Below are 21,808 nucleotides of genomic sequence, written 5' to 3'. Positions count from 1 at the left end.
GAAAAGATAAGGACGTTTTAATAGATTTCTAAAAATGTAGGGACTGACTTATTAATAATGACAATATTTAGAGACTAAATTGTAAATCTCCCTTATAATTATTTTATTTTGTTTTGTTGTTTGTAGTGATGTAATCTGTGACATGATCCAATGCCCAGTAAGTATGGAAGATGAAGCTGATTCCAACAACAATAGAAGTAGAAAATCTGAAATCTCCACAAATTTCAAAAGGGGATTTTATATAAAGATTTCTTCTTTGTCCATAAGCTTAGACACTACATGTGACAACTTGCCCCCAATGCCATTTAATTTATTTGCAAATTCAATTTCTTCATTATTTTGATAAAATATTCAATTATTTGCAAATGTTTTTAAGGCTATTCAATTGAATATATATTTAAATAAAATATAAAAATTCTTATGTGATTACACGTAGCTCTTTTCACATGTTTTAATTCTTATGATAAGTTATTTAAACAAGTTTAAAGCTACCTACTGGGAATCCAAACCATGTCTAAAGGCTTTAAAACAAGGCATAGGGGCAAAAAAAAAAATTATATAGTGCTCTTGTAAAGAAGATTTGATAGACGCTTTTCTAATTTTTCCATTAATTTCTTCTTGAAGATCTTCTTCAACCCTAATCATACTTTTACATAAAATCACATGTAATTCATTTATAAAGAAAATTCATGATTTTATCAAGTAATGTATTTTGATCCTTATATATGTATTAAATATTTTTTCATAAAATATCACAATATTTAATAAGAATGAATTGGTGAATATAAATTTAGTTTAACTCGTATAAATCTCTGGTTAAAACTGGTCTCTTTAAAAATTTCATAGATAAAATGTGTACATAAATTAACGTGTTTAGATAAAATTATTATAATTTAATAAAAAAATTGTGCTTTAATTTGATATATGTGTATATTTCTCTAACTCTGAAAAAAGAGAAAAAAGGTGAATGTGGTGTATAATGTTGAACCACCATGAAACGATAGGGGAAAATCCTATTGAAAACACAAAGAATGGGGTATGTGAATAAAGAAATAAAGAGAATGGTTAATTAGGATTTGATAATTTTTTAATAGAATGGCTTGTTAATTGGTAGTTAAAAGGAAGGTAGCTACAGTTGGAGGAGATACCTTTGAATCTTTTCGGTCTTCATTATAATACTGATTTAGAAGCTCACTAAATGAGTACCCAAATCAAGCTTTTGAAAAACCCAATATCAGCAAGAGGGAAAAAGGCTCAATTAGACCCTAATTTAGCCATTTTTATTTCTAGCTTTCACTTTTTATTTTTATTTTTATTTTTCTGCTTTCAGATCTTTAAAACTCTTTAGTTGTATGAGCTGGCTAAAGTCTGATCCTATTTATTTATAAAAAAAAAAATTTACTATTTAATTTATATACTATAAAAAAATTATCTAATTAATTTTTTAATTTTAAAAAATATATTTAAATATATTTAATATTTTAAAAAATCTACTAATCAATCTTTTTATTAATTTTAATTGTTAAATATTATAAAAAAATTTTAAAATATATTTAATATGCAGAGACTAATTAGTAGAATTTTAAAAAATTTAAAAGTTAATTAATAAATTTTTTAAAATTATATAAATTAAATAATAAAATATTTAACGATAAAATTAATAGAAATGAATGATAAAATTAAATTTTTTAAAATATTAAAAATATTTTAATATATTTTTAAAATTAAAAAGTAAATAAATATATTTTTATTTATTATAAAAATTAAATAATAATTTTTTTTATTGATTATCGGTCTTTTAATTTTATTTATTTATATTTTAAAAGGAAAAACTTTTGGGCAAATTCTTAGTTGGTTGGCATCTGTCACTTTGACAAAAATCTTCAATTTGTTTTTTTTTTTTCTTTTGGTTGGTGATAGACTTGTGATAGATGTTCTGTCATAAATGTGGGCAGATAAGCATTAAACATAATAAATAGTGCGTAAGAGAAAGTTGATGGTTAGTGCTTTTATTGGATTTTGAACCGAAAATTTTTATTTTTCTTACCAACAATTTTAATATAAATATGTATGTTTGCACATAATAGGCCACTCAGATGTTCCTATCCAAGGCATTCACGCATTTTCTTGAACCTATGCAAAATCATAGTTCAGGGAAATAATTTTGTGAAGATCAGTAACTATAAGGATCATCGTGCTATAAACCATTTGCAACTCTACAGCAATTCGTCTCGTCAGAAATCAGATACATTCGTCAGCATAAACCAATGTATGAATTATAGTAACTAAGATGGGTGATTAATTTTTAGTAAAAAGAGAGAAACATTTAAAAGAAAAACAAAAGTTAATTATATGAAATGAAGATGGTGTCATTAGTTTTTGAATACAGGTAATGAAAGGAATCACACATGTACAGACAGCTATATTCACCAATAGTACAATAGTTGTATGCTTTTCTATTTTCAACCTTCAGACATTCATAAGCTCTTACACATAAAATATTACATGCTTCTTCTGAGTCTTCAGTTCCCATCTTTTGAAGTATCCAGCCTAGATCTCGGGGAAATACAGTTACCTGTTGGCCTGATGAAAAAGAAACTAATCATGAGTAATTTAGAAGTGTAATCACAATTTCCAGGCAAATTTTCTAGCAATTTTACACGACCAAAATACTTTAGAAACTGGAATGGAAGTCGACGACTTTCGTTGATCATTAGATACTACAGCAACAACCATAAAAGAAATATTACACTTTGTTACAGAGAGAATCAAGCTATAACTTGCACTGGATCATGCAAAAGCCTCAAGAACTAGGACTTAAAATATCCCAAGTGACTCAAAATGAGATAACTGCAGAAATTTGCGACTAAAAGGTGCAATATAATTACAAGATTAAAATTAAAAAATATACAAGGAAAGAATAATTCATGTAGGAGTTCGAATGAGAAAATTGTAGAGGCACATGTTAGCCATTGGGTATTAATCTGATTTCTGGTGATTGCTAGTTGATTACAGGTCACTTAGACAGGAGTTTGTGGCAAGTTACTGTCCAATTACAGAGACAAATCAAAACAAGTTGACTTAGATGATTTCTCCATTGCAATAAAGAACAATATAAGAAAGAAAGACCACGGTAAATTACATTCCTGTCATTAGGGTTCGACTAGAAGTAAAATAGTCAGAGACAATCTCAGAAGTACAATTTTGTTTGATGACATAATTACCACTATTGGACCACAATCTGTCATTTCATATGGTGTGTTTGTGATTCAAACATAATAAATAAATAAATAAAAACTAAATTTCTTCAGCCTATTGGATATCTCTTTGAGTTCACTGTATATTTATTTTGCAAGTCTCACATAGCCCCTTGTTCAGTTATCCCCTCAGTTCTCCCTGTGGCACAGAAGCTAAAGCATAAAGCTATCCTATGCATTTCTCATTCTTCAATTCATCCATTTAGTAGACCTTTCAATTTGAATCTCACACATAACAAACCCCAAACCAAAATCAAAATGCAATAGCTACACTTCAAGAAAGCTTCAGTCTTGCAACTTACACACGTTCACATCATTATTATTATTTTTTGGACATTAATAATTATTAACAATGCAGACAATTGTCTCAGATTAAGACAAAGGTGTAGAAAGAGACTGCATATAAGAAAATATAGATCATCTTAGAGATGAAAATGTAATTTGCCCAAAAGGTAGAGACGGGAGGTTTTTGAGGGAATTGAGAAATCCTAGACAAATTTGCAGTTCAGCTAAATATAGACTTGCCTAAGAGCTACACGGTTCCCAGAAGAATTAGGCTTAACTACCTTTTCTCTGATGTTTATAGTCCAAGCTCCGCTTTTGGATCCAACAACAGGGTTACCAACAACATAAGGAGGTGGGAGAATAGCATTATTTATGAGTGGAACCCTCTCCGGAATATATTCATCATCACTATCATAATACTGATGTGGTCCAAAAGCTTTGAGTATCAATGCTAGTAAGAAAGACAGTCCCTGCAAATTAAAGGCATAGGAGTTAACAAGTTGCCCACCGCAAAGGTGTCAAAGAAAAAGTTCAATATTTAGCCCTATATATCTTGCTGTTGAAAATAAGTATTGAAAAAAAAGAAGAAAAAAAAAAGAAAGACTTGAAAACTTAAACTTTATCTATGTGGCAAAATTTCATTCTGAATATGGACATACAAGACAGTAATGTTGATTTCCAAACTTAAGACGCTATAGGAATCACTATGTTAAACAATCAAATTTGGCAAAGGTCCAAGCCACACAAATGCATGGAACGTAAAATAAGAGGTGGGATGCAATTAAACTATTTGGGAATTTTTATAAAGCTGATGGGCACTTTTGGAAATTGGAATAATTAACAATATTGCTTTCTACAGGTTGCTAAGGTTGAATAGGTTAAAGGATTAATTTATCTCAAAGTTTGCATCATACAAATGTAACCAAATAGATAATCCCTTCGGATGAGATATCACACACATTAAGAGAGAGAGAGAGAGAGAGAGAGAGACCTGCACAGATACAATTGACAAGCCTATCCATTTGCATATCTCAAAGTTTGACTTGACGAAATCCTTGAACTGACTAAAACTCCCTGTTGGATCCTTTGGAAAGTACTGGTACCAAGTTTGATCGAATTGGCAGAGCAATCATATAAAGTATTAATAATAATTTGTTGAAAGTTGTCTTGTAACCTCAAAAGTCATTGGATAACAAATGAGTTTATACACATGAAATATACCTCATCCCAGTCACGGTTTAGAAAAACATCAGCAGTCACCCCAGCTTCCAGCATTAAGAGCAAGAAGACAAACAACATATACTGAACTTTGTTAAGGCCAAAACTGAATCAATACACCTATCATTCTGAATAAGCAAAGCTCCTTGGATCTCAATTCTTTTTTTTTTTAGGAATTAATTAAAAATTTCTATGTTGTTAGAATTTGAGCAGTTGTCAGAAACACTAGACTGGGTAGCCTTAGTGCGAGTTTTGTGACCATTGACAACTGTCTGGTCCAGGGAACTAAAAAAGTATGTTTTGTTGGATCAAATATATGCTACGAAATGCTTTTATATTAGAAGATGCCACAGAATGATTCAAATACAGTGTGTCCATTCAAGACTGACTTAAGTAATTTGATCATGCACAATACAATAGTTTCAATTATAAATCCAGATTTTTTTTATGCAAGTTTTCACTGTCATTAGAATGAAATGGAAAAGAAAAAAGTTTCTAGATCCAAGATATTTATTATCACAACTAACACAAAAGAGAGCTAACCAGGTTAAGTAGACTATGGGAATGAAAGGACCAAGCATTCAAAATAATATGACCGTCCATTTGGATACATGTGCATTTGAAATGAAGAAGGACTTGACTTTGGTGCTATCATAAATACCTAGTGAAAAATCACAAATTTCAACATTCATGTCCCTTCATTCCAAATCTTCATTTATCCAAATGGTCCTTGAACATAGAGACAAAATTCTCCAAAGAAAATATAGTAATGAAGGGATGCTGGTGTTCCATTTACTAGATTTGAGAAAAGGATACTAAATAAAGGCAACAACCGTTTGCAGTTTCAGCAGCAACATGACCTATGCATGTAATAACACATAAAATAACCCCGAGGCCGAGGAAAGTATAAATAAACCTGCATTCCATGAGAACACAAGGGCTTAGTTAGTTGCCTTAGAGTAATCAAGAGGAAAGCATCAACTTATCAGTTCACTTTAAAGGACAAAAATTACAAAGTGCTAAAGTGAGTATCCTTCATAGTTGAGAATTTGCCGTAAAAATGATGAAACCAACATACCCTGCTTACTTGCCATTTGAACTGATGCTTGTGAAAAATGCTCGAAAGAAGATAAATGAATTAATTAATTAAAGAGTTTGAGAGTTGAGACCTAAAGAAATGACTAAAGGTAAAGAGAAACATTATTTTCTCTTCTGCTAAATGAAGAAGCAAAACAGGAAACAGTTTAATAGTTCATATAAAAAGGTAAACAACCAAAAGTTGTAAAAAGTTTTAGTCCAGTTGAAAGGATAAGCCCACTACAATAACAACAAACAAACTTGCTTTTCAAACTATTACCTATATGCACCAAAACTTCTCTTGTTTCCAAGGAAAAGAGTTGAATTATGAAATATGCAAAGGTTACACCACAGACGATGAAAAACCCAAATTACCATACAACAAGCTGAATTTATGATGGTGTTGAACGACTCTAAATAACTAAAAATTATAATCCTCAAAAGAATTTCAAAAGCTACTCCCTCCACCTTTTCCCAATCTCAAAAATAATAGTCACTATATATACATACTCAACAATTCAAAAATAAAATGAGTACATAAACGTATAATAACAAAGCATCTCAAAATTTGATTTCTATTCCGCACATTTTAGTATTTCTATTCTTCTACACTGTCTCTATTGCCTTCATTTCTGTAACTTACCCGGTAACAAACCAAGCAAAAATTTACGAAAGAACCCAGAAAGGAAACAGAAAAAGAAAATTGAAAAACACATACCAGGGAGCCAGACGATCAGAATCATCAAATGGTAAGTCCCCCGTTTCCTTCTGCCAAACCCTAATGAGCCAAACTGCATACAATATCATCCCCAACCCAACCATTCCTATGACAGAATTCAGTAATTTCAGCATCGATTGTACGCAACTCCTCATTAATCTCACCATGCTTCTTGATGCCTACCAAAACCCTCCAAAGTCCTAAATTTGATCAGCTTCACTCGGTAACGATATTACAAACAAATAAATAAAGAGTCTTTAGATTGCGAGCTTAGAACTTATGAAGCTAAAGGCAGAAAAAGAATGCTCCTTTGATGGTTTAGCCGCTGGATGTCGGAGAGACGAAAGATTTTATCGTTTTGGGGGCTGATAACTGATGAGCTGGATTCGCCGTATTCAAGCTGGAATCTTCATAATTTTAAATAGTGGGCTGTTTTCTGTTTCGTTAAATCCAAAAATAATCAACAAGAAGGTCTGAACGAAATCTATAATTAAATAAGAACAGACATGCGAATCAACGAAGTTGCTGTGGTGTAGTGGTTATCACGTTAGTCTTACACACTAAAGGTCCCCAGTTCGATCCTGGGCAGCAACATTTTTAAAAATTGCTTTTGAAAAGCTGTGAGTTGAAACCCATGAGACCAACATTTTGAAAATCAGAATTGGTTGATTTCCCGCTCCTTTTGTTCTGTGCTCCGCTTTCTTCCACCACCTCCATCTCTCTCATTGAATCTCCAGTTCCTAGTCGCAACTCGCTAAAGGTCCCCAGTTCGATCCTGGGCAGCAACATTTTTCAAAATTGCTTTTGAAAAGCTGTGAGTTGAAACCCATGAGACCAACATCTCCTAGCTGTTAAGCCCTTATCATAGAATGAGCTATTATTGAAAATCAAAATTGGTTGATTTCCCGGCTCCTTTTGTTCTGTGCTCTGCTTTCTTCCACCACCTCCTTCTCTCTCAGTGAATCTCCAGTTCCTAGTCGCAACTCGCTAAAAAGCATATGACCGTCATGTTGACGGACTCCAACAACGCCTCCTATGCTCACGATCCTCTCTTTCCTTGGCTACTGTACGTGTTTTCTCTTTCTATCTGCCTGTGTAATTTTTTTTTTTTGTTTTTTGTTTTTTTTTTTTTAGCGCTGTTGGTTCTAGATTTGACGAAATCGGTGGTGATTCCAGGTCCATCAAGAAGGCACTTGATAATAAAGCCTTTGGTGGTGATCTAAATAATCTTCTATTAGACTGTATAAGGACTTTCAAGCACAATACCCAGTACCGAAACGATCCCAGATTTCTCAAAATTTGGCTCCTCTACGTAATTTGCTCTTTGCTCTGAATTTCTTACTCTTGAGTTTTTTATTCATTCTTCACCGTAGTTTGATTGGATTCTGCCCTAAAATTTGGTAGCTTTGATGGGTTTTTATTTCTTCATTCAATTGCTTGTTGTTTGCGGGCTTTGATTGTTTGATGAGTTAGTTAAGTTTTTGTTGCTTAGTATTTATTTTATTGTTTAAGAGAAATGAAGAGAAGTAAAACATTTACTTTTCCACCGTTACTGTTCTATTGAGTCCTTCCGCTTCATTGGCTCACTTCCTGTTTGAAAATTGGATCTCCAATAGGATTGTCATTTTCTTTTTATTTTTGGTATGGAGGTGCATTGAATGATTATTAGATGAGATGATGTGGTTCGGATCATTTTAGCTTCTTATAGTCAGAGGGCAGTGTGAATTTGATAGCATTTTTACATAATTAGAATGAGCAACATTTGCTGGGCCTCGCTTCTTCAGTTTGCTAATATTTAAGAGCTTGCATGTTGTGTGAGATTTTGAATATGTGATGAGTTAGTTTAGGTAGTCGTTTACTCTGATGTCTGTTTGATTGTTAGATGGATTAAATTGTTTTTGTTGGGTGCTGTAGTTGGAAGGCAGTGATGACACCGAATTTGTCTTCAAAGAAATGGAAGAGAACAAGATATGTAGCGACCATTCTTTGCTTTATGAACTGTATGCGGGACTTCTTGAAGCGAAAGAGAATTGGCAGCAAGCGCAAATGATTTATCAGAAAGGCATTTTAAGGTCTCTTCCTTTAGTTTGCCTATGTCTTTTGGATGGATGTTGGCTGGCTTCTCTCTCTTTGACATAGATGCTTTGCTCATTTGGGTGATTAACCTTTGCTAATTTAAAGAAATGGTGATTATATTATGTAATAGGAAAGCCAAACCTCTTGAAAGGTTGAAGGGAGCACATGCTTTATTCCTCGATAGGATGTCTCACAGGGTAAATGGTTGTTCACTTCAAAAGGTATGCAAACACCCTGTAGAAGATACAAAGCTGTGCTGCTTGAGTTTTTCTCTGTTAATTTAATTGTTTTTTCCTGTGAAATATTATTAAGTTGTCTAATACTGTTGATTTATTCATAACTAAGTCCAAGTCTAATATTGTGCGTACTGTCTGTTTTGGACATGTTAATGCTGGTTGCGCATTTTTGACAAGGAGTACACAGCGTCCGTACAATGGATGAATTAAGAAGATTTTTTCTTCTTCTTTTTTTTTAGAGGTCCCCTTTTCAATGCTTTTTCACACTTTCATGCTTGTTTGTTCGAATCTCAAGTTAATTTAAAGGCACCTTTTCCTTGCTCCATTTTTCTTATTTATTTTTCTTTGCTGTAACTTTTACGTATAACACATCTAAATGGTAATTCTTTTCCCTGTAGTCCTCCTTTCACATCACTTATTTAAACATCTCCATTTTAGCTGCTCTAGTTTTAAGGACATTTATTTTTTGAGTCTAACTTAGTGTTGAAAGCATATTCTTTCACATAGTCAATTTAGTGTAGCATCCCAGTTCTCTAGAGCTTACGTCACCGATGTTAATAATCAATCTACGAGTTTACTTTCTGTCTGCTTCTCTTTTGATAAGATTTATTTTCTTTGAAATGCTGATTTAGTGAAATTTGTATCTGAATTCCCATTTTACAGATTGATGGTGATGAATCAATTGGGTTGGTAAAAAATCGGGTTCATCCATGGTCCGGTTCAACCATGGAAGAGCTATTAAAGAAGATAAACCCCCAAATCATGAGATATGATGTAAGTCCATTCCATTTCTTGACTATTATGCCCATGATTCTTAATTGATCCATGCCAGTAGTTCGTATTATAAGAGTTCTCCTTGCTCTTGTTTTAGGGATACCATCAACGTAACAAAGCTTACTCTGGGAAAGTGGACTTGTCATCTCTAGGAAATGCATCCAGAAACAAGATCGTTAAGATAGGTTATTCCGATTTTTAAATTCGCATTGATATCCTAAACTGCTTTGAGTCTACAGTTATTGGAATCTTTCATGTTGGTAACAAGCTTAAATTTGTGAAAAAACTCATTATCTTTGTGCTTTAAAATGTAAGTGAAGGTAAACTACTGAGTGGTTTTGAAGAACCAGGGTGATGATAAATACAAGAATTTAGTTTGATTCTGAAACCAAATAAATCCATGATTGGAGCCTATTGTCTACTTTGCTTGCTTGAAAAGGGTTATTATGCAATCCTACTTTGTTTCTATTATCAATAGAAAGACTTATCATGTCAAATATCTTTAGAATTAACCTTGGATACACAGCAGAAATGGCATTTTCATTATGATGTAAAATTGTAGTTGACACATGATACTGAAATCATTTGTTGATCCTAATAGGAAGAGCACTCTATAGTATGATCTTTTAGGGTTGTAAGTGTTGAAGTTAGAATAATAAAGAAGAAAGAAGAAAATAATACACTGTTAAAGTTAAAATAATAAAGAAGAAAATAACATGATAATTATGTGATTGGCTGCTAGAACCGACATACACCAATCCAAAATCTTTAAAGACTACATCTTTATTAAATTGGATTCTACACCATAATACAAAAACTTGCTTATTATAATGGAAGACCTAAGACATATATAGTATAGAGATTCTCCAACTAAGTAGGAATATATAAAATTCCCTAATATATTTAGGAAAAGTTATCCTACACAAACAACATTCCATAATATTCCTTAATTGGAGCTTGGAATCTCATCAATTCCAAGGTAAGAACGTTGCAGCATGTAAAATCAATCTACAGAATCTTAGTTTTTATACATGATTCAAAATTTCTTTTTCTACTCATACCATTACTGTGATGCTTAAAGGCGGAAAGGAGTACCAGATCAAAGGTTGTGCTGGTGAGGGGGGTTTTGCTAAAGTATTTAGAGCATCTGTTAACAGTAATCCTGATGATATTGTTGCACTAAAGGTAGTTATTATAGGCTTTTCATTATAGATTTTTATTTCTGTTTTGGACTGTATAATTATATCAGATGTCTTGCAGATACAAAAGCCTGCTTTTCCTTGGGAATTTTACATGTATCGTCAACTTGATCAGCGGATCTCAACTAAGCAAGTAATGCGTTCTTGACATTTTCATTATTTTCAGCATCTGTTGGTTAAAGAAGGTTATTGTGCTTGACATTACAATTCTATCAGAGGTCAAGCTTTGGTGTTGTTCATGGAATGGATGTCTATTCTGACTATAGCATACTTGTGTGCGACTACCTATGCCATGGGACACTTCACGTAAGTTCATTATGTATCTGCTCTTTTATTCTTATCAGGCAAGTCATACTAATGGAAGTTCTCGTGTTCAATCTTGTGCAGGATGTCATAAATTCTTATGTTATTGTTGGTAAGTCCATGGAAGAGGTTTTATGCATATATTACACCACAGAAATGCTATACATGCTGGAAACTTTACATGATGTTGGGATTATTCATGGTGATTTCAAGCCTGATAATTTGCTTGTTCGCTATTCCAGGTGAAATTTGTTTTTCCATAATGGATTGTGACAATATATTGCAAATTGTTGGAAACTTGAGTTTTCTAGGCATTATTGTAACACAGAAAAAATGGGACGATTGCATCTACATCTGGAGTATCATAGGATAGAAAGGGTAATTTTTGGCTGCTGTGAAATTATTAAGACAGTAGTGTAATTCACTGTTTTTCAAACTGTTGTGGCGAAGTCCCTGGAATTTGAAATTATAACATGCAAAACTATATTTTATCTCCTAATCTTAAATGAAAATTTTCAATATTTTGTTGATATCATCACTATTTGTCTCTTAGACATGCTTAAGGCACTAATGGATGATTTTCTGATTCTTTTAAGACTATGTTTTGTAGTTCTCCAAGGTTCTTTCCTTTCAATGATATGATTTAATCTATATAGAATTATACTTGCTTGTCCTTTTCTTTTAAATGGCGTGCTTTCATGTGCGGCATTTTTGTGGTGTTTGAAATTAAAAACTGGAATTTCGGCAGGGATGACCTTTCTGAAGATGGATTTGAGGACCGAACTGGCTCTTGGGGCAATCAGGTTTAATTTTGTCATCAGAGATTACTTTTAGTTGAGTAAGTTACAATTGTGCTTAGAGTTTTCCTTTGTAGGGCTTGTGCCTTGTCGATTGGGGTAAGGGAATAGACCTGCATCTCTTTCCTGATGACATAGAATTCGTGGGAGATTGCCGGACTTCTGGCTTTCGCTGCATCCAAATGCAAGAAAATAAGCCGTGGAGATTTCAGGCCAGTATTCTGTTAATAAGCATTCAAAATGCAGTTGCTATTTTTGTTAGACTGACACAGATTTCTCGTTATTCACTCTTAGGTGGACACATATGGCCTCTGTGCCATTGTTCATTTGATGTTGCATAATTCTTATATGGAGATTGAGAAGAAAGCAACATCTGATGGTGGCTACATTTATCTGCCAAAAAAACCTTTTAAACGGTATCTCTTACAACTATATATATCCAGGCATTTCTTAATTTTCCTAATAACTCTGTAGTTTGTGCAGAGCTGTGTAATTGCCCCATTAAAGTAGAAATTTACTATTTCTAGCTCATTATACCTTCTTTATGCCTGTAAAATCGCCCTTCAGATATTGGAACGTTGATCTATGGAGGGAACTGTTTTCACAGCTGCTTAACAACAGCCCTCATAATGACAAGAAGTTACTCCAGAACTTGAGGGAACGATTCCAGGATTATTTTTGCTCTAATCGTCAAATGTTTAAGAAACTAAAAGATTTATTAGCAAAGCAACGGCTTTCCATGTGTTCTTCATAGCATGAATTCAACCATTCCTCCATCTTGTAGTTGTCAAATGTATATGCAGCTCAGTGGAACACATCAAGGTGAAAACTCCCAGTTCAACCTCACTTTGAAATACATGTAAATCCTTCAATCTTGCTTTCTACTTTTGATGGATTGTTCTAATATTTGATTTCCTATTGAAGCAATCCAGTGCGGCAAATGAGCTTGTTCTTGGAGAGCTTGCAAGCTGTAAGCAGGAAACAAGCTTATCTTCAAAACAGATGGTGTTTGATCCTCTATGTCAGCGAAGATATATGATGGATGCACGCATGTAAGTTTGTTGTATGATTTGCAAGATATGGTCTTCTTCAGTGGAAAGCATTTATTGTATAATGAAGTGCAAAAAGAAATGCTTCCTATTTGGTGTTTCTCTTGGTTCAGAATGTTTGCTAAATTATACTCATATCCATCAAATAACGCTAGTAATTTGAGTAACAATGTTGTTGGATTTAAGTCAAAACCACATCAACTTTGGCATGGATCTAAGTAAGTCTTGTTTAGTCCCTGCAACCACTAGATTCAAATCCTTTGACCAGATGCATAGCACTTATATAGTAAATTTAGATTTGAGTCTCTATTTTTTAAAAGAAAAAAAAAGACTTGAGTGTTTTTAAACTTATTTATTTCTGTGCAAATTCAATTACTATAGCTTGAACTTGTTTTTTTTATTATATGTAAAATTGATAATTAATATATAAACACACATATTTAGTTAGTACATTTTATAAACCATTTGAGATAATGAACAATTGAACATCTAATGTATAAATTCAACTTAAACTCAGTTCAAATTCAAAATATTTACCAATTATGAAATCCAAATCCACTTCAGATTTAATAGCATAACATCAAACATCTAAAAATATTTAATCATTGTTATTCCTAAATTTAAAATATCTATATATCTATATTAAAACTGAAATAAAAAGAAAGTTTAAAGACATTTTCTATATTCAATATTTTATTTTATTTTTTGAAAATTTTAAGGTTTTTTTTTATTGGTCAATTTTAATTTAATATTTAATTTATAATATGATAATGGATCATTTTTAAAATGTAACTTAATCTAATTATCTAAGGGTAACATAATCCAATTCAATCATCTCATTTAATCCTGTTAAATTTTAACTTTTAAAATTCTAAAGTATATGAATTTTAGCATTCTATTTTTCTTTTTTAATAAATTTTCAAATTTATTTATTTATTTTATATTTTAATTAACCAATTTAATTATATTTTGTAATTGATAATTGACGAATTTTTAAAACGTAATTTAAATTTATTCCTCTATCCTAATTTTACAAAAACTAACATAATTTAATTTAATTTTACTAAACTAAACATTTAAAGTTTTAAATTATTTTAATTATTTACATTTATAAGATATATAAATCGAAACAAATACAAAGTTTAAAACATTCTTTTTGTACTCAATGCAGTTGGAAAATTTTAATGTGCAATCATGCTTCAAGTTTAAAACATTCTTTTTCTTACTATTTTTGTTCAGTTTTTTAGAGGTATTAATTCAATATAATTTTATAAATATTCACATATATAGTGTGAGAATTCGACTAATTTTATTCTTATATATATATATAGTAAATTTGTTTTTACTAAAGTAAAATTTACTGTTTTCATTATTTTTTAAAATGATATGATAATTTGAATTAATAATGATGAAAAAAATTTAAACAAAGTAAAAGAACACCTGTAATTTTTACTAATGGTTATAATTCAAACAAAAATTTCCTTTAAATTTCTTTTTTTAAAATAAATTTCATTTTAAAATTTCAAATGATGATCTGATTGATATGAAATATTTGGGACATCCATCAAATAGAATTCCAACATAAACAAATACGCTTATCTTTTCCTTTTTTTCTACGCTTATCCAATTTGGATCAAGTTCTTATATAATTTTTTTCTCTTGGATTTTCTAATTGGGGGTAATGATGGAATAATATACCGAAATGGCGAAATTGCACCTAGACAAGGAGCCAGCTTCGTGGTACTGGTGAATAGGAGCCGGGATGCAATAAAAGGTCAAATTGGTAATTTAAGCCGAAACAAAACCCTAGAAATCTACCCTCCGTATAAGTAGAGAGAGTCTCGTCGTTTCCCCTCACAGTTAGGAGGTCGCTTGTGTGCTGGCGCTCTCTTACTCCTGGCAAATAGACTATTAAAAAATTAATAACTATTATATTTAAATTTAAATTATTGAAAAAAATTATATTTTTAATTTTATTATAATTATATTATATATTTTTTAATAAATCTTACACATTCAAATATTTAAAATTCAAAAAACGATTTCACCTCATCAATACAACTTGAACGGCAATGGCAGCAAATAAAAAATCTAAGACAGCACATAAAGCCTATAAATACATGTCTTCAAGGACTCCCTCTTCTTCTCTTCAGATTCGACGCACTTCTTTTTCTCCAAAGCTTCAGCCACCTCTTCTCCTTCTTCTTTTCTTTTATTTTGTATATTATTTTAATTATATTATATCATTATTTATATTATTAAAAAATTAATAAAATTTTTTTTTTTGTGAATTGTAGAAGTAACGTTTTTAGAGAAATCGTTTTGAAGTTACATATTATGGAGCACATAGTTTATTCATCTTTGAAAGAGTTAGCACTCTAGAAGAATAAAAAATGTTCATGTGCATACCATTAAAAGTGTTTATTTCAAAAGCAGTACCATCAGATCGGAATAGTATTTTCTTGTCGAATCTAATAAGTTAGTCGCGTATCATTCCTTTCGAAATAAACAAATTTAAACACTTCATGGCAAGAACAAAAAGAGAAAGAGATAAAGGGTCCTGATGCACTTCTCGTATAGGAGAAAAGGCCTTTGTAACACTATTATTCCATAAAATCCATATAGAAAAAGACTCCAAATAGATTTGGATATGATCAACCAAACAGAAGAAAAGTGAGCAAGACAGACAAATCTAATAGAAAAGGCTATTGCACCTTATCATAAGATTTCTCTAAATTAATATTCAATACCATCCACCCATAACTCGATCTCTAACTATGCATAAAATGAACAAGGAGGACAATCACATTATCATGAAGTTTTTGTTCAAGAATAAAACTACTCTAATTAGTCGAGATCACATGCAACAATGCTTTTCTCATTCCGTTAGATAACATCTTGGTGATAACTTTATAACTAATATTGTAGAGACTGAAGGCTCTGAAGCAGAGAAACTTTTGAAATTAAAGTAATCAAAATTTTCTCCATGGTTATTTAGGATATCATGATAGAGAAAATTTAACATTGTTTTAATTAGGACATTATCAATTATATGTTAAAATCTCTTATAAAAATAAGTTTGAAAGTCATTTGGGCCTAGAGTTTTATATAGACTCATGTCAACCTTACCTCATCAGCATTAAAAGGCTAAGCAAGAAACACACTGAAAGTAATCATAAGGATAAGTAGTTAACTAATAATGGAGAAGTGAATTACACTATGAAAAAATATATCCATACTTACATATTCAATTTTTTTTTAAAAGAAGGAATAATTTATACTATTTTAAATTACTAAAAAATCCATTGATAGACGGAAAGAACAAAACTCAAAGGAAATAAAAGTACTCTAAATAAGAAAAGAATATATCTTTAATACAAATTTGATATTTACATGAAGAAGACATAAAAAAATTTAAAAAAAAATGTCATAAATTTCGGTGAAAAGGCATAAATAGCATTAGTAACAAAGTTTTTATAACAGTCTTGCTGAATAGTCTTTTTCTTAATAGTTAAGATAAATTATTTAATAATTTTTTATTTTAATATATAAATCTCATTAATTTTTTTTATTTCTCAGCAATTTAGAATAGAATCCCTCAACTGTTAAAAGAGAAGTGATAAAAGAGAGAAAGATAAAAAAAATAAAAAATAGAAAAAAGCAGAAATGATTTATTTAGCGCCTCTCTTTAAAATTCTAAGAGAATTAAATCATTCCTTAAGAAGAGTAGGTAGTAATGTTTATGTAAGTAGATTAATTAACAAGCCATATTAGGTTAATCATATGTTTCTTATTGTTAATTTAAATTATTTCTTAAATATTAAAAAAATCTTCCTAAAATTGAACAAATTGAATTAAATTAAAACTGAAATATCAGAAGCACGAAATAACCTTAAAGCCAATTGAGATTCATACCCCAATAAATAGGAAACGTCCATGACTAATTAGGTATTTATGCAATTACTATTTAGATCTAATTTATAATGGGTTTAATAATTTTTTGTATAAGGAAAATCTTAACAAACAATTTAGTATTGTATGAAAATCAGAATTAAAGAATATGCTGTCCTAGTCTTATCCCGACCAGCTTAAGATGGGATCCAAATCTGAAAATTCGAACGAATCGAATCTTCTCCTTCTCTTAACTAACGGTAATCGCTTACTGCACTTCCATCACACATCGTCACCGTTCATTACCATCAACGCAAACATATTACATCCATCACACGGCTGACCATTCATCACAGCACAGTAAAGCAGTGCTCCGCGCAACACGGTTTCCGTACTAATTGCTTAAGACACGCGTATCTCGCGCTTCTCTGTTGTGTTAAGAAACTAAATTTCTGTTAGCAGTCGTTTCTCTGCATCTCTCAGCTCTGTTTCAATCGTTTCTCGCATCTCTTTCTTTCTATCCAAATAATCTCATAATTTTTTCTTCTCGGTTAGAAATGGAGATGTCAATGGAGGATTCCTGTTCACATCCTCTAATGCTTTCCATGGTTTGCGTCTCCCTCTCTGTGGCTGTACGGAGTCGACCATCTCTGCCGAATTCTCCTAGACAGACCACGATACGAATATGTCAAGTTAGAATTAACTGAACATTCTGGTTTAGTTTATTTTCAAGTTGTTTCTTTGGTTGTTTTTCTTATGCTTTTTCTTGTGGACCTGGAACTCCAATAATTGAAGGTACCTTAGGGTTTTGTTTTGAATTTTGCTCCTTTCGAGTTTGGATCTCATTATTTGTTGGAATTTGGAGATATTTCATGGTGATTCGAGCTCTAGATATTGAAATTCAGTGTTTCTACGATATTATGCATTTTGAGCTCCTTAGGGTTTCATGTGATTCCTGAAAACTTTTTTTATGCTGTCGTCTTCAAGGGATCGAATAGACTTCTGGGAGTCTGAATTTAGAGTTGGGGAAGATTATCTTGAAATGTGAATTTTCTATGTGGTATTTGGTTCTTTAAAATTCTCTGCTTTCAAAAACTCAAAAAACAAACATTGAATTTGCAAAGTTTAGTTTGGGGCTATTTGCAGGAGTGAACTGTGTAATTGAATTAAAATTTAGAACTTTTAGTGGGATTTTTTCGGATGGCTGGAAGGTGGCAGTTAGGGTTTCCAAAGACGGGTGCCAGCAGTTTAAAGGAGCAGTTAGCTAGAACTACTATTCACAATGTGAGATCGCAAGGACATCCTTATGTGGAGCTTCGTGAGGATGGGAAGCGGTTCATATTCTTTTGTACTTTGTGTCTTGCACCGTGTTATAGTGATTCTGTGTTGTTTGATCACTTAAAGGGTAATCTTCACACTGAGAGGTTATCTGCTGCTAAGCTTACTCTTCTAAAACCAAATCCATGGCCTTTTAGTGATGGTGTTCATTTCTGTATGAACTCAATTGAGAATGACAGACCTTTGGCCATCACAAATGGTAGTCAGAGTAGGTTGTTGGAGTCTAACAGCAACGGTAACAATCTTGCTATTGTGAAATATGATGTAAATTTGACATCTAGTGGCAATGGGCATGTTGGATGCAATAAGGATTTGAATGGCAATGAAGGAACTTGTGATCTAGTGATTCCATGTGTACTTGTTAAGGATGAAATTTGTAACTTGAAGACCAGGTTTGTGGGTTCTGGACAAATTGCTGCAAGGTTCTGTGAGAAGGATGGCAATGTAGACGAGATTATTAGGATATGGTGTGAGTGGTTAGGGGAAAATAGTTCTGGTCATGAGGACAAGGTCAAGGTTCTGGATCATGAGTTTGCTGTTGTGACATTTTCTTATAATTATGATTTGGGAAGGAAGGGGTTGCTTGATGATGTAAAGTTGTTGCTGTCATCTAGTCCTACAACAGAGTTGGAGAATGGGAAGGGGACTAATAGAAAAAGGAAATCTTTTTCTGACCCTGAGGATATCAGTGAGTCTTTGAGTAATCACTACTCTTCATCTGGTGAAGAATCTTCACCTTCAAATGGTGGCTCTTCTAGATTGCTGTTGGATCAATATGATGACCAGCTTCTTCATTCAAGGTTTATATCAAACAAGACCATAAGACGAGAGTTGAGACGGCAACATCGTATAGCAGCAGAAAGAATGTGTGACATCTGTCAGCAAAAGATGCTTCCGGAGAAAGATGTAGCAAGCCTTATAAACATGAAGACGGGAAAACTTGCCTGCAGTAGCAGAAATGTGAATGGGGTAACAATGTCTACATTACCTTTGATTTCTTCAAGTTTTTCTTCTGTTCTTCTTGTCTTTTGCATTGAATTATGTATTTTGGTCCCTTTCTCTGAGTCATGAAACTTATTTCACTAATTTGATTGCAAGCAAAAAATTTGGAACTTGTTTAATGGTGTTTAATGTTTTCACATGTAGGCATTTCATGTTTTTCATACTTCCTGTCTTATACACTGGATACTTCTTTGTGAGTATGAAATGGCTAGAAATCAATCAGTTGGTCCAAAAGCAAGAAGAGGATCCAAGAGAAAGAGTGGAGCTAAATCTAATAAAGCAGGCAAGGATGGAAAGGTGAAAGCTTTAAAACACCAAATTGATTCTGTGTTCTGTCCAGAGTGCCAGGGCACTGGGGTGAAGATTGAGGAAGATGAGCTGGAGATGCCAACTATCCCTCTCTCAGAGGTTTGCTTGCTGTCTCTCATTGTTGTGGTTCCATTGATATTGATGGGCATTTCATGCCTTAGATATTTCATATTACAAATGCTAGAAATTTCTGAAAAATGAAAATTTACAAATTAAACAACCAACTTGAAGTGTATATTCTGTTATATTGACAGAGGGATTCGAAAAGAGAAAATAAATTGCTTTCAAATCATGGGGTTTCTTGGGGATGCCCTTAATTAAACTCAAAGAAAGATCTCCCGAGGATAAAAAGGAAAATGAAGCAAATATGTATTTGTAGGTGAAAATTAAGCAATCTTCATTCTCAATACCATAGTTTTCTTTCTTATTTCAGATGTTTAAATACAAGATTAAAGTGAGTGATGGACGCAGAGCATGGATGAAAAGTCCTGAAGTGTTGCAAAATTGTTCAACGGGTTTCCATTTTCCATCCCAATGTGAAGAACCTGTTCAGGTATTTGAATCTCTGCATACAACATTTGTCAAAGAAGAACCAAAGTCATTTTGGTTGAACTTTCTTCTCAATTTTCTGCAGGAAAAGGTGTTACCCCTGAAACGTCTGCTTTTCTACAAAGCTGATGAGTAGAGTTTGGCAACTTACAGGTGCTGAATCTTGCAATTCACTTTAGTTTCGTTGGTAGGATATAGGAAATGTCTAACATTTTGTGAAGCTGAAAGATAGAGGTAATGATCCTCTGTAGGACTTGTAGTAGAAATAGGTTTACGAAGTGTATACCTTTGTGGATAGCTGTGTTGTATAGCAGTGAATAGGGCTGTTGTCTAACCGGGGGTAGGTGAATACATGGGTGTACATTGCTGACATTTGACTGCTCTGTAAATGAATTGTAATGTTTTATCAGGTGTGGATTTGACTCTGAAATGTTGAATTTTTCTACTGGAATAGAACACATAGCTGGTTGAAAAATACTTGTTGAATCAGCCATTTATTTAGTAAATTATTTGAATGGGTTATTCTCTGCCTGCCTGGCCTCATGCTGGCTTAAGGTTAATAATTCCATTTGCTTATGCAGTCAGCACAGATGTTATTACTTTTTTTTTTGTTTCCCTTTTCTTCATTGGTGAAGCCTCTCAACTTTGTAAAATTGTATTGTGCTATATTTGTTCATAGAGCTTCATATATTTATAAGGAGAAGCATCTGCTCTAAAGAAATGAGGAAAATACATAAATAGGTTTTCACTTCCACTGCAAATTATACGACAGAAATTTACATTAATCGTTTAGAATTTTTTAAAATTTATTCTTCTTTTTTTTTTTTTCTAAATCATTTGGCATGGATTCGCTTCATACCAAAATTTGAATGTGAGACCAATAATTAATTTGGATGGGAGTAAAATAAGTTATTTTGTTTAGATTGAAGGAAAATATGGGTGAAAAACAATAAATAGAAGTTGCATTCTAAATGAGTGGAAAATATTTATATTATATCTAAAAAGAGAGAGACATCGACATATTTAATATCAAACAATACACCTAATCATCGAAATACGAAGTGCTTGATGAGTAAAGTGATATCGAGCGCCAATCCAAATCATTTCGATTATTTCAAACTAAAGAAGTTGTAAGGTTGTAATTGGATTGATTAATAAATAAAAGCCAGTAATGCTAAAATCATTTGGAATTCGAACGGGTCCAATGAGCAAATGATCCTTAATTTAAAAGTTGACGGCCATGAAACGGTAATGCTGGAGAAGTGGAGCCATGAACATGTCCAACCTTAAACTTGATTTAAGTTCATGAATCAGAAACATTAATTAATTAATTAATTCAGAGGTCAACTCATATTATACAACTCTAGGGTCAACGGTTTTACGCTTACATGGATGGCGACCCATTACCTGCGCAGATGATATCTTTTATTAAATTACTAACCAAAAATAAACAGTTATTTCAAACTTAATATTTCTGAATTCATAATGTTTTAGTTCTATATATGTGAGCTCATATATGAAATAAATAGTCTGTCCAATTATCTCAGGGTAGAAATACAATAACAAGCCGGCCTCTTCACATTCTTGATTCTTACAGGATCATCATCATCATGAAGAAGAAGGTGGTAACTTACTGGCGCGCCATTTTGCCGGCCCACCTTTCATGCATGCAAATCCCTGACCATTTCCCACCACCCCTTTATAAATATACCATAAACTTCTACCTCTCA

General features: G+C 32.3%; 3 protein-coding genes and 1 non-coding gene across 8 annotated transcripts; 3 read left to right on the top strand and 1 right to left on the bottom strand.

The window, feature by feature from the left end:
* Positions 1-2,325: 2,325 nt before the first annotated feature.
* On the bottom strand, positions 2,326-6,999 carry LOC110629952 (tetraspanin-19). Its single transcript, XM_021777177.2, has 6 exons — positions 6,556-6,999; positions 5,577-5,676; positions 4,764-4,844; positions 4,534-4,638; positions 3,824-4,012; positions 2,326-2,583 (listed from the first exon to the last, which is right to left on the bottom strand). The coding sequence occupies exons 1-6, from the start codon at positions 6,720-6,722 to the stop codon at positions 2,572-2,574; spliced, it is 654 nt and encodes a 217-aa protein (XP_021632869.1). The 5' UTR covers positions 6,723-6,999; the 3' UTR covers positions 2,326-2,571.
* Positions 7,000-7,076: 77 nt separating this feature from the next.
* Positions 7,077-7,149, top strand: TRNAV-UAC. Its single transcript has one exon. It is a non-coding gene; the product is annotated as a tRNA-Val (tRNA).
* On the top strand, positions 7,093-13,174 carry LOC110629950 (mitotic checkpoint serine/threonine-protein kinase BUB1). Of its 4 annotated transcripts, none has more exons than XM_043949623.1 (15): positions 7,093-7,621; positions 7,732-7,867; positions 8,470-8,627; positions 8,762-8,852; positions 9,531-9,641; positions 9,739-9,826; positions 10,723-10,826; positions 10,902-10,973; positions 11,057-11,146; positions 11,228-11,385; positions 11,892-11,946; positions 12,018-12,152; positions 12,235-12,356; positions 12,548-12,762; positions 12,865-13,174. In XM_043949623.1, exons 1-14 carry the CDS (start codon positions 7,554-7,556, stop codon positions 12,594-12,596), a joined length of 1,437 nt encoding a protein of 478 aa, XP_043805558.1. In that variant the 5' UTR covers positions 7,093-7,553; the 3' UTR covers positions 12,597-12,762; positions 12,865-13,174. The 4 variants fall into 4 exon arrangements, with proteins under 4 accessions (XP_043805558.1, XP_043805557.1, XP_021632867.1 ...); XM_043949622.1 differs by having other exon boundaries at positions 7,096-7,621; positions 12,508-12,762; positions 12,873-13,174; XM_021777175.2 differs by having other exon boundaries at positions 7,097-7,621; positions 12,508-12,762.
* Positions 13,175-17,306: 4,132 nt separating this feature from the next.
* LOC110629991 lies at positions 17,307-20,662 on the top strand. 2 transcript variants are annotated; one of them, XM_043949832.1, is made up of 5 exons: positions 17,307-17,572; positions 18,027-19,187; positions 19,365-19,628; positions 19,963-20,082; positions 20,164-20,662. In XM_043949832.1, the coding sequence occupies exons 2-5, from the start codon at positions 18,081-18,083 to the stop codon at positions 20,212-20,214; spliced, it is 1,542 nt and encodes a 513-aa protein (XP_043805767.1). In that variant the 5' UTR covers positions 17,307-17,572; positions 18,027-18,080; the 3' UTR covers positions 20,215-20,662. The 2 variants fall into 2 exon arrangements, with proteins under 2 accessions (XP_043805767.1, XP_021632952.1); XM_021777260.2 differs by having other exon boundaries at positions 17,307-19,187.
* The last annotated feature ends 1,146 nt before the right edge of the window (positions 20,663-21,808 follow it).

The sequence above is a fragment of the Manihot esculenta genome, chromosome 13 (genome assembly GCF_001659605.2).
Source record: "Manihot esculenta cultivar AM560-2 chromosome 13, M.esculenta_v8, whole genome shotgun sequence".
Classification (NCBI taxonomy): domain Eukaryota; kingdom Viridiplantae; phylum Streptophyta; class Magnoliopsida; order Malpighiales; family Euphorbiaceae; genus Manihot; species Manihot esculenta.
Note: the sequence above shows the minus strand (reverse complement) of the source record. Positions and strands in the feature narration are given on the sequence as shown.

Bases quoted from the DNA above. Each gene is read 5' to 3' on its own strand.
- LOC110629952 (XM_021777177.2), bottom strand. From the start codon at position 6,722: ATGGTGAGATTAATGAGGAGTTGCGTACAATCGATGCTGAAATTACTG. The intron at 5,677-6,555 runs GTATGTGTTTTT...CATGGAATGCAG, and splicing joins TCTGATCGTCTGGCTCCCTG to GTTTATTTATACTTTCCTCG. The intron at 4,639-4,763 runs GTATATTTCATG...ACTTGGTACCAG, and splicing joins TAAACCGTGACTGGGATGAG to TACTTTCCAAAGGATCCAAC.
- LOC110629950 (XM_043949622.1), top strand. From the start codon at position 7,554: ATGACCGTCATGTTGACGGACTCCAACAACGCCTCCTATGCTCACGAT. The intron at 7,868-8,469 runs GTAATTTGCTCT...TGGGTGCTGTAG, and splicing joins TCAAAATTTGGCTCCTCTAC to TTGGAAGGCAGTGATGACAC. The intron at 8,628-8,761 runs GTCTCTTCCTTT...ATTATGTAATAG, and splicing joins TATCAGAAAGGCATTTTAAG to GAAAGCCAAACCTCTTGAAA.
- LOC110629991 (XM_043949832.1), top strand. From the start codon at position 18,081: ATGGCTGGAAGGTGGCAGTTAGGGTTTCCAAAGACGGGTGCCAGCAGT. The intron at 19,188-19,364 runs GTAACAATGTCT...TTTCACATGTAG, and splicing joins GTAGCAGAAATGTGAATGGG to GCATTTCATGTTTTTCATAC. The intron at 19,629-19,962 runs GTTTGCTTGCTG...TTCTTATTTCAG, and splicing joins CAACTATCCCTCTCTCAGAG to ATGTTTAAATACAAGATTAA.